Below are 11,763 nucleotides of genomic sequence, written 5' to 3'. Positions count from 1 at the left end.
TTAGTCTGTTGAGGAGAGTTGCCCTGCGTTGCATCAGGAAGCTGCCAACTTCCACCACGAGGGCTTTATTCTTCGGAGTTCCCACACACATAAGCGCATGAGGCTTAATTGGCTCGGCAGCAACGTCAGAACAAAGGTGTTAAGGAGAAGTAGCTGCTACAGCGATGTGTCATCTGTCATGGATGTTATAACGTTTGCCTGAGAAAAACATCTTAACGACTGATACAGTAAGAATCTGTTTTTTAACCTAACACAACCATGTAAATGTTTGTATGATAATAGGTCTAAAGTTAAATTATGACCCAAACATTAGATTCAGATTAAATTACCAAGCACAGAAAAAAACAACACGACACAAAGACCTGCAATTATAAGGATTAGCATATTAAACACTGGGTTGTATGTCATGGGACAATGGAAATGTAAAATGAGTAAACAACATCCCTTTTAACATTATGAGTGTGTTATCATAAATAGATTTTATTTCTTGAGCATAATTTTCACTTTATATCTGCAGTTTTTATCGTCATAAAAAATCTGGTTGTGCAGAGGTTATTAAAGTTGGTGGCTTTACTTGTTTATGGCACATAACAAATAGCAGTGAATGTCCATAAATGAGAGCACTAAGCCACAGATAAAACAGCTTAGCAGAAAGAATGGAGCAATAAAATGTAGAAAACAATGAGGAAGCCATAAAGGCAGAGGCATACGCAGTGGCCACATGACAGCAGTCTTAGAATCCAGGCACTGGGCTTGAATTCATTGACCTCATATCAGGCCTGATACAACATAAGTCATTAATCCATAAAGCCCTGTCTGGATTAATGGCTGCTAGTGGCTATTAGGACATTTAGTAATTATTGCAGTTATAGATTGACGATAAACCAAACAAAACCAGTGGTTTTATATGATTTAGTTTTAGCCTTTTATGTGGAAAACCAAACGTGAACCCACAAACTTAATTTTACTCTACTCAAAGTTAAAAAAAAATCTCTTTTCCTTATAGAATTAAAAAAGAGGCAGATAATAAAAGTCAATGTTGGTGTCTGAACAATAGAAGCTATAACTATAGAGAATCAAGGCTTCCTGGACCCCACAGAGACTTCAGAGGCTAAAATCACTAAACTAATGCAGAATCTTCATAATCATCAAGGCTTTCATAAGTTATACATATATGTAATACATCATTTGTCATATAGGAGATACAGTATATGAGACTGTCCCAGTTATATGACACATACAGTAATTGCAATATTAATGCTTAATGACATTTAACTTTCAAAGACATGAAAGAGATGCTGCTTTAAATGGTTACCGATGTGTTCACTGTTTCCCTTCTATCAGCACTCTGCCAACAATCTGAAAGTCCAGTGCCTCCCAGTTGAGAACATTCCCCACAGTGTAGCTGAAATGATTAGCATATTTCAGCATCTCTTTGGGTTGAAGGACGTAGTCCCACATGTGGACATCAGACATCATGCCAACGAATGACTGTTGCATGTCAAACCCTCCACCGTGTTTATCCTGCTCCTGGGAATGGAAAGAAAGATTAGACAGAACGTTAGAATGTTTTTGTGCTTTATTTGGATTTTAATTTTTTTTCTAGGCTGTGAAACTCTCAATGTATGACTTGTTCCTACCACCAGGCGTACCTGTCCTAAAACACCTATCATAACCCCGCTGATGGACCCATCGCTGATGAATTTCCTACTTGAAGGCTTTCCATCCAGCCACACCTGTCCTATTCCAGATGCAGCATCCCACGTGGCACAAACAGAATGCCACACATTCAGCTTGTTCTCATGTCCTGCAAATTCTGCGTATTTATCCTTGGCCCAGAGAGAAAGATTATTTTTCGTCTTAAAAATCAGAAAGGCATTATCAGCAGAAGGTGTGGCCACAGAGAAAAAGGGGTAGTCCCTATTGAGGTCTGTGAAGAACCTGCAGAGGTCAGAAATCAAACCATCATCAGTGATGCCTTGAACTAAGTCACACAGTGTGACCTTCTGTTTTTTATATGCAGCATTACCTGAGACACACAGTGACAGCTCCTAAACTCTGCCTTGATAAAGTCAGTTTAACGTGAGCTGTGTTGGTTTCTTCTGGGAAGGTGAACATTTTACCTGACAGATCTTAGGAAGAGAAGAATTGAACACTCACAAAGTACATTGTATAAATTGAAAATGAATGATAGAAGCAAAATGTATTTCAATAATTCAGTTAATAATTAACATAGTGATTTCAGTGGGACTTTGCTTCCTGTAATACTTGTTGTCTCTTTATGGACTTTACCCGTTTCTCTAACTTCGTCCTGCTTACTGTACATGAGATAAGGCCCCCATTGCTAAAACCATGTAGTTAAATTGACTAAAAATGTAAGTGCTAATTTAAGGTTTAGTTGATTGCTAGAGTTAAAATTAGTAAAATCCATTGCTGATATGCATCTATTATGTACGCAAATATTTTTCATAAGTTAATATTTAATATGAAACATACCGTATATAAAAAAGTTAGCATACAGTAACTCTAACAACCATCAAAACCATAAACCGCTGTGCATCTAGTAGTTATATAATGAAGTTAGATTTTACCTTGAGGAATGGCAGCACATGCTGTCATCATCACCAGAAGAAGCACCAGTGGCATCTGACACAGACACAAAACATCCACAGTTCAGAATTTAAAATGCTGGTGATGTTAGTAAATTAATAATTTAATGTCTTTCGTTGTAACAATGAACGTCATACCTCCATTTTACCTTGTTAGCCTGTGGTGCACAGCAATTTATGGACTGTACTTTGGCTGGTTGTCTGCTCACACTTATACGAAGTACATGCAGCATTTTACGGGTGTGTCCAGCTAGTTTCACGTGACATACAGTATAACACAGTAAAACAAGCGTCATGAACAATCAGTCTTCTGCAATGGGAGTTTACTGTAAGTGATTTATTTCCAAAGAACTTGTTTAAAAAAAGAGAAGAAGTTTTACATATAGCATTTGAAGGTGGTGAAAGACAATAAACAGGGCTACTGTACATGTCTGTCAGTTGGCTGGTGATTGCCTTGTGTCTGGTTGTAAAAAGATATAAAAGAAGGAGGCAGCAGGGAGACTTCTAAACATCCTAAACATGCTCTTTTTATACCTGGGAGCCCCCAGCTCTTCATTATGTACTAATCAATAAGAACAAATTAAGTATTTTGCATAATTCTTTGATTTAAACAAAGATCTGTAATAAACAAATACTTAACAAACAGCAGGACACTGATAATGTACTCTGAATGTTCAGTGACAGGTTCGATGCTTCTCCTCCATCAGGACTCCAGCGCTTTTCAGCTGAGCATTTTCCCCTGAGTGAAGTTTAGCTCGTCGATGTATATCTGGATCTAATTTCGAAGGCTTTTAAAAACAATGAATTATTTTATTTACTTTTACTTGTTTTTTTTATGCAAAACTTACTTGGACAAATTATGCTACTAAATTTCCATATATTTCTATGTATATTAAATTCTACGCAACATTTTGACATTTTTGTAACATTTACACAGGTTAACAAAATAACATATACAGGAGCAAAAAAATCACTTTTTTTCAGTGTACTCTACTCAAAGCCAAAATTTCCTCATGTTTCCTCATAGAATTTGAAGACAACATAGAAGAGGCAAATGATGAAAGTCACCAAATGTGTATAAACAATAGGATTATAACAATAGAAATCAAGGATTCATGGACCCCACAGAGACTTCAGGGGCTAAAATCACTAAACTTAACTAATGCAGAATCTTCATAATCATCTAAGGCTTTTAGAAGTAATACTGTACATACATGTAATACATATAATACATTTGTCATATACAGTACTAGATACAGTATCAAGGCTGTACAGAGAATCAAGGCTTCCTGGACCCCACAGCTAAAATTAGCAATATTAATTGATGCAGGACCTTCATAATCGTCTGCTTTTAGAAGTTATACATACGTATAATACATACAATACATTTGTCATATAGTTGATACAGTATATAAGACTGTCTCAATTATATGGCACACAGTAATTGCGGTATTATTGATTGATTTTACCATTTAACTGTCTAAGACATTGATGCTGCTTTAAATGGGTACTGATGTGTTCACTGTTTCTCTTCTATCAGCACTCTGCCAACAATCTGAAAGTCCAGTGCCTCCCAGTTGAGAACATTCCCCACAGTGTAGCTGAAATGATTAGCATATTTCTGAATCTCTTTGGGTTGAAGAACGTAGTCCCACATGTGGACATCAGACATCATGCCAACGAAAAGAAAAGAAAAGTCACAAGTTTATAAATTAAAAACATGTGAGAGAAGCAAAATTTAAATTTAGAAGCATTTATATAATTCAGCTAATAATTAACAGTGATTTCAGGTTGACTCTGCTTCCTATAATGCTTGTTTGTCTGTTTCTGTAGAACTTTGTCCTGTTTACATAAGTTAACAGCTTCATACTTACAATAAAACAGACTGAAGTTTCAATAAATAAGTTCATAAAATAAAATATTATTCATATATACAATTTTCAACAAAATAATAATAATAACATGTCTTATCTACAGTTTAATTTGATAATTTAAGTTTAGTTGATTAAAAACACTGTATCTTACAAAGCAAAAGCATTGCTATGTGATATGCATAGCAATAAATCTATATGTGCGTTGAATAATCATTTTTCATCATGTTGATTTCTGTCAATGTTGATTTTACAAAAAGGTCAGTATGATTTTAACAACCATGAAAACCATAAACTGCTGTGCATCTATAATTAAATAATGAGTTTAGATTTTACCTTGAGGGATGGCAGCACATGCTGTCATCATCACCAGGAGAAGCACCAGCAACATCTGACACAGACACAAAACATCCACAATTCAACAAAGTGTAAAATGTTGGTGATGTTAGTAATAGTTAATAATTTAGAGTTGACGACTCTAACAATGATCGTCATACCTTCATTATGTCATGATCTGTGTTTTTGTTCTTGTCATGATCTGTGTTTTTGTTCTAGTTGATTCCTTGTCTTATTTTGGTTCCAGGTTCCGTTTCCTGTTTTATTTTGGTAGTCCCCCGGTCTCTGTTTTGGGTTCTAGCTTCACTTCCGAGTCATGTCACGTCACAGCTGTTCTTGTTTCACCCGGTCGTTATCCTCACCTGCGCTGCATCAGTAATCACTCACCCGTGTATTTAGTCGCCTCCTGTTCCCGTAGTCACTTGCCAGATTGTCGTATTCGAGTCCCATGAGTGTTCGTGTTTCTTGTGAATCCCTGAGCTGAGCGTCCCTAGTTTCCGGAGTCCCCGTGTTTCATGTTTCCCGTGTTTTGTTCCTGTCTGCATCGTGTATCCTGCCCGACCCTGGATTATCTACTTACCGTGAGTTTTGCCTGTTCCCTGCCTGTACTGTTGCCGAGCCATCTTGTGTATGACCTGGACCGTCTGACCGTGCCTTTGGATAATAAACCTTCTGTTGATTATACTCTCGCCTCCGTGCTGTGCATGTGGGTTCGCCGCCTGCCCGAGTTCCTGACAGAACAATCTGGCCACACTTGGACCCAGCCAGCACTTAGCCTCCGGTCAGGTCAGTGACTGTTTTTCCCTTGTTTTTTTACGGCAAATATAACTCTCCCGCGGAAGTATGGACTTTACCTGCGCCGAGCTACCCAGCGACCTACATAAGTATTTCAAGATCCTTGCGGAGGATTACCGACGGGCTAGTAACCCGGAGGATCAGCGCAGCGCCGTAGAGGTGGCAATAGTGACGCTGGAGGACGATGACACCGCGTTAGATCACCCCAGCGTTCATCGCCTCTACGAGCGACTGTGCGCGAAGTTTGACGAGTTAAGCGACGCGCTCTGTACCACGCCAGCGCCAGTCGCACCGCCGATGGTTTCGGTTTCCTTCTCCCCGCCCCGTCGGATCGTCGTGCCTACACCAACCTGCCCAGCTCCATGGTTGTTTCCCTGGGAGGATTTCCTGCTCTCACGCGGCCCTCAGTCTCCAGTTCAGCCGCGCGCTGCTCAGTTTCCAGTTCAGCCGCGCGCTGCTCAGTTTCCAGTTCAGCCGCGCGCTGCTCAGTCTCCGAGTCAGCCGCGCGCTGCTCAGTCTCCGAGTCAGCCGCGCGCTGCTCAGCCTCCGAGTCAGCCGCGCGCTGCTCAGCCTCCGAGTCAGCCGCGCGCTGCTCAGCCTCCGAGTCAGCCGCGCGCTGCTCAGCCTCCGAGTCAGCCGCGCGCTGCTCAGCCTCCGAGTCAGCCGCGCGCTGCTCAGCCTCCGAGTCAGCCGCGCGCTGCTCAGCCTCCGAGTCAGCCGCGCGCTGCTCAGCCTCCGAGTCAGCCGCGCGCTGCTCAGCCTCCGAGTCAGCCGCGCGCTGCTCAGCCTCCGAGTCAGCCCGCGCGCTGCTCAGCCTCCGAGTCAGCCGCGCGCTGCTCAGCCTCCGAGTCAGCCGCGCGCTGCTCAGCCTCCGAGTCAGCCGCGCGCTGCTCAGCCTCCGAGTCAGCCGCGCGCTGCTCAGCCTCCGAGTCAAGCCGCGCGCTGCTCAGCCTCCGAGTCAGCCGCGCGCTGCTCAGCCTCCGAGTCAGCCGCGCGCTGCTCAGCCTCCGAGTCAGCCGCGCGCTGCTCAGCCTCCGAGTCAGCCGCGCGCTGCTCAGCCTCCGAGTCAGCCGCGCGCTGCCCAGACCCCAGTTCAGCCGTGTGTTACTCATGCCCCGGTGCAGCCCTGTCGTCTCCAGGCCCCAGCCCAGTCGAACCTAGTCCAGACCCCAGTTCAGCCGTGTGTTACTCATGCCCCGGTGCAGCCCTGTCGTCTCCAGGCCCCAGCCCAGTCGAACCTAGTCCAGACCCCGGATCAGCCGTGTGTCGCCCAGACCCCGGATCAGCCGTGTGTCGCCCAGACCCCGGATCAGCCGTGTGTCGCCCAGACCCCGGATCAGCCGTGTGTCGCCCAGACCCCAGTTCCGTCCTTGTCCCCGTCAGAGGGCACCGCCCGTCTGACGATTGTTAACCCCACCCAATCAGGCCCGACGTCTTCCCCGTCGAGCTCGGCAGCCGTAAGTTGTCATGCCAGCTCCGGAGTTGACGCCGTTCCAGTCCCTGTCGGCCATGTTGCGGCCGTTCCAGTCCCTGTCGGCCATGTTGCGGCCGTTCCAGTCCCTGTCGGCTCCTCAGAGGAGGACGCCGTTCTAGTTCCTGTCGGCTCCTCAGAGGAGGACGCCGTTCTAGTTCCTGTCGGCTCCTCAGAGGAGGACGCCGTTCCTGTTCCCGTCGGCCATATTGAGGCCGTTCTAGTTCCAGTTCCTGTCGGCTCCTCAGAGGAGGACGCCGTTCTAGTTCCAGTTCCTGTCGGCTCCTCAGAGGAGGACGCCGTTCTAGTTCCAGTTCCTGTCGGCCAAGCAGAGGCCGTTCCAGTTCCTGTCGGCCAAGCAGAGGCCGTTCCAGTTCCTGTCGGCCATGTTGAGGTCGTTCCAGTTCCTGTCGGCCATGTTGCGGTCGTTCCAGTTCCTGTTCCTGTCGGCCATGTTGAGGTCGTTCCAGTTCCTGTTCCTGTCGGCCATGTTGAGGTCGTTCCAGTTCCTGTCCCTGTCGACCAAGTTGAGGTCGTTCCAGTTCCTGTCCCTGTCGACCAAGTTGAGGTCGTTCCAGTTCCTGTCCCTGTCGACCAAGTTGAGGTCGTTCCAGCTCCTGTCCCTGTCGACCAAGTTGAGGGCGTTCCCGTAGGCCAAGTTGAGGGCGTTCCCGTAGGCCAAGTTGAGGGCGTTCCCGTAGGCCAAGTTGAGGGCGTTCCCGTAGGGCCAAGTAGAGGTCACCCCTGTCTCTGACCCGTTCCTGTCGGCCCTGTAGCGGTCGTTCCAGTCCCCGTTCCTGTCGGCCCTGTAGCGGTCGTTCCAGTCCCCGTCACCCTTGGAGCCGCAGCGCCCGCCGGCCTCCAGGAGGAGGCAGCACCTGCAGTTCCTGCGCACCTCCAGGAGGAGGTCGCGCTAGCCGTAGTTCCTGCGCACCTCCAGGAGGAGGTCGCGCTAGCCGTAGTTCCTGCGCACCTCCAGGAGGAGGTCGCGCTAGCCGTAGTTCCTGCGCGCCTCCAGGAGGAGGTCGCGTCAGCCGCAGTTCCTGCGCGCCTCCAGGAGGAGGTCGCGTCAGCCGCAGTTCCTGCGCGCCTCCAGGAGGAGGTCGCGTCAGCCGCAGTTCCTGCGCGCCTCCAGGAGGAGGTCGCGTCAGCCGCAGTCCCGGCGGACCCCCAGGAGGGGGTCGCGCCCGTCGCAGTCCCGGCGGACCCCCAGGAGGGGGTCGCGCCCGTCGCAGTCCCGGCGGACCCCCAGGAGGGGGTCGCGCCCGTCGCAGTCCCGGCGGACCCCCAGGAGGGGGTCGCGCCCGTCGCAGTCCCGGCGGACCCCCAGGAGGGGGTCGCGCCCGTCGCAGTCCCGGCGGACCCCCAGGAGGGGGTCGCGCCCGTCGCAGCTCTGGCGGACCTCCAGGCGGAGGTCGCGCCAGTCGCAGTTCCTGCCGACCTCCAGGAGGGGGTCGCTCCCGTCGCAGCTCCTGCCGACCTCCAGGAGGGGGTCGCTCCCCTCGCAGTTCCTGCCGACCTCCAGGAGGGGGTCGCTCCCGCCGTAGTTCCTGCCGACCTCCAGGAGGGGGTCGCTCCCGCCGTAGTCCCTGCCGACCTCCAGGAGGGGGTCGCTCCCGTCGTAGTTCCTGCCGACCTCCAGGAGGGGGTCGCTCCCGCCGTAGTCCCTGCCGACCTCCAGGAGGGGGTCGCTCCCGTCCCGGCTCCGGCCGCACCTGCATCGGTTCCTGGCGGCCCGGCTCCGGCCGCACCTGCATCGGTTCCTGGCGGCCCGGCTCCGGCCGCACCTGCATCGGTTCCTGTCTCTCGTCGCGGTGGTCCAAAGAGGACGCCGCTGGCCCCTGCCTCGTCCTTGCCCCGGCCGCCGGACGAGTGGCCTCGCCCTCGGCGCCTCCTGCTGCCCGGATGGCGCTGCCTCCTGCGGCGACGCCCGCCTCGACTCCTCAGCCCATCGGATCAGCGTCCGCCTGGAGGACGTTGCCATTCGGGGTGGCTCCCGGGGACATCGGTCCAGCCCAAGGGCACTAAGAGTGCTACCCGGGCTCAGCGGCTGCTGAGCAGGATCTCGCCACGCCGTCACCCTCCGTGACGGAATCTCTGAACTTCATGTCTTCCCTGGTCGTGGACTTTGTTGTGGACTCTTGTTTTGGCCCTCCCCCGGCCCTCCCTCCACCCACCCTGCTCGGGTACCTTGAGGGGTAGGGATTCGGTCCCTCCGCCTGGGACCACCCTCCGCCCGCCCTGGTTTGGGGGGGGGGGCTTCCGTAGGCGCCGTGGAAGGCGCCATAGGGGGGGGGGTACTGTCATGATCTGTGTTTTTGTTCTTGTCATGATCTGTGTTTTTGTTCTAGTTGATTCCTTGTCTTATTTTGGTTCCAGGTTCCGTTTCCTGTTTTATTTTGGTAGTCCCCCGGTCTCTGTTTTGGGTTCTAGCTTCACTTCCGAGTCATGTCACGTCACAGCTGTTCTTGTTTCACCCGGTCGTTATCCTCACCTGCGCTGCATCAGTAATCACTCACCCGTGTATTTAGTCGCCTCCTGTTCCCGTAGTCACTTGCCAGATTGTCGTATTCGAGTCCCATGAGTGTTCGTGTTTCTTGTGAATCCCTGAGCTGAGCGTCCCTAGTTTCCGGAGTCCCCGTGTTTCATGTTTCCCGTGTTTTGTTCCTGTCTGCATCGTGTATCCTGCCCGACCCTGGATTATCTACTTACCGTGAGTTTTGCCTGTTCCCTGCCTGTACTGTTGCCGAGCCATCTTGTGTATGACCTGGACCGTCTGACCGTGCCTTTGGATAATAAACCTTCTGTTGATTATACTCTCGCCTCCGTGCTGTGCATGTGGGTTCGCCGCCTGCCCGAGTTCCTGACACATTACACCTTGTTATCCCGTGGTGCACAACAATATATGGAAAGTACTTTAGCTGGTTCTGTGCCCTCATTGAGCGTCCCTTATATACTGTACATGTAGCATTTGAAGGTGTGTCCAGTTTTGACTTATCACAGTATAACACAGTAAAACAAACGGTCTTTTGGGTGGAAGTTTACCGGATTGAGGATCGATGTGATTTATTTACAAAGAACTTGTTTAAAAAAAGAAGGTAACGCCTTCCATCTTTTTCCCGTCAGGGGTCGACACATTAAATGATTCACATGGTTGTCATTGGCAGCGTCGGATGCCCCTTCCTGACGCAGCCCCTCAGGACCAGCACAGAGGTCACTGACTTGCAACTCCTGCAGCTAGATTCAAACCCGCGCCAAGCATTGTGCCAAACTGGTGGCCCGGGACGTTTAAAAAAGAGAAAAAGTTTTCCCCATAGCATTAGAAGGGGGTATTTATCTGTGGGTTGCAGACTACTTGATTGTTGATTGTATAAAGATGTAAAAAACACAGCAGCCTTGTTGAGCCTTTCGTCATATTGTTCCATTTTTGGGCCTCCAAATGTCGACCTTGGTCCTCGCTTTGACATGTTTTTACATAAAACAGTGTAGAAAACTACTGCCTAGATTTTTTATAACAGAACCTTTATAGAATCCAGGTAAACAAGTTGTTTTGTACATTCAATTTACACACATACAGTAATTGCAGTATTATTGATTATATTATATATTATTATAAGACATTGATGATGACAATGATTTAAATAGTTACTGATGTGTTTACTGTTTATCTGAAAATCCAGTGCCTCCCAGTTGAGAACATTACCCACAGTGTAAGTGAAATAATTAGCATTTTTGCTACCAGGCATCACAAAGTTGAATCCTATGAATTATTTTCTTCTTCTATGAATTCTTCTTTTATGAATTACCTACTTGAAGGCTCTCCATCCAGCTACACCTGTCCTATTGCAGAAGCAGCATCCCATGTGGCACGAACAGACTGCCACACATTTAACTTGTTCTCCTGTCCTGCAAATTTTTCTTCTTTATCCCTGACCCAAAGAGAAAGGGAGTAGTCTCTCTTTAGGTCTGTGAAGAACCTGTAGACGTCAGAAATAAAACCTCATTAGTGATGCTTTGAACTTACTCACACATCTGTGTGATCTTCTGTTTTGCATATGCAGCATTACCTGAGACACACAGTGACAGCTCCTAAACTCTGCCTTGACGGAGTCAGTTTAATGTGAGCTATGACAGTTTCTTCTGGGAAGGTGAATATTTTACCTGACAGACTTTAGAAAAAGAAAGAGAAATCAACAATCACTAAGTCACAAGTGTAATAATAATGTAATAATATGTGACAAAAACAAAAATGCATTAATATAATTTGTTAATAGTTAATAATTAACATAGTGATTTCAGTGTGACTCAGCTTTCTGTAATACTTGTTTGTCTGTCTATGAACTTTGTCCTGTTTACATAAGATAACAGCCTCATGCTAATTTCATGATTGACTGAAGTTTCATTAAATATCTTCATAGATAAAACATTATTTATTATATATAATTTCAACAAAATGATAATAAACATGGTTAATCTAGAGTTTCATTTGCTAATTTAAGTTTACTTAATTGCTGCTTTTAGAATTAGCATGAATTGTATCTTACAAAGCAAAAGCATTGCTATTTGATATGCATAGCATATACATACAGTTTGTTATGTTGGCTGGTTCTGTGCCCTCATTAAGTGTCCCTGGCCTATACTCCCATACTGTATATACCTATACATAGCAGTACATAGGTGT

General features: G+C 47.5%; 1 protein-coding gene and 1 pseudogene across 1 annotated transcript; both read right to left on the bottom strand.

Moving 5' to 3' along the window:
• Positions 1 to 334: 334 nt before the first annotated feature.
• LOC114843566 (C-reactive protein-like) lies at positions 335 to 3,049 on the bottom strand. Its single transcript, XM_029130234.3, has 5 exons — positions 2,748 to 3,049; positions 2,592 to 2,646; positions 2,030 to 2,132; positions 1,653 to 1,941; positions 335 to 1,530 (listed from the first exon to the last, which is right to left on the bottom strand). The coding sequence occupies exons 1-5, from the start codon at positions 2,751 to 2,753 to the stop codon at positions 1,324 to 1,326; spliced, it is 660 nt and encodes a 219-aa protein (XP_028986067.1). The 5' UTR covers positions 2,754 to 3,049; the 3' UTR covers positions 335 to 1,323.
• A 147-nt stretch (positions 3,050 to 3,196) lies between these two features.
• LOC114843088 (serum amyloid P-component-like) lies at positions 3,197 to 11,747 on the bottom strand (annotated as a pseudogene).
• Between the last annotated feature and the right edge of the window lie 16 nt (positions 11,748 to 11,763).

This window comes from Betta splendens, chromosome 16 (genome assembly GCF_900634795.4).
Source record: "Betta splendens chromosome 16, fBetSpl5.4, whole genome shotgun sequence".
NCBI lineage: Eukaryota > Metazoa > Chordata > Actinopteri > Anabantiformes > Osphronemidae > Betta > Betta splendens.
The sequence above is the reverse complement of the archived record's forward strand: the minus strand, read 5'-3'. Positions and strand labels throughout refer to the sequence as shown.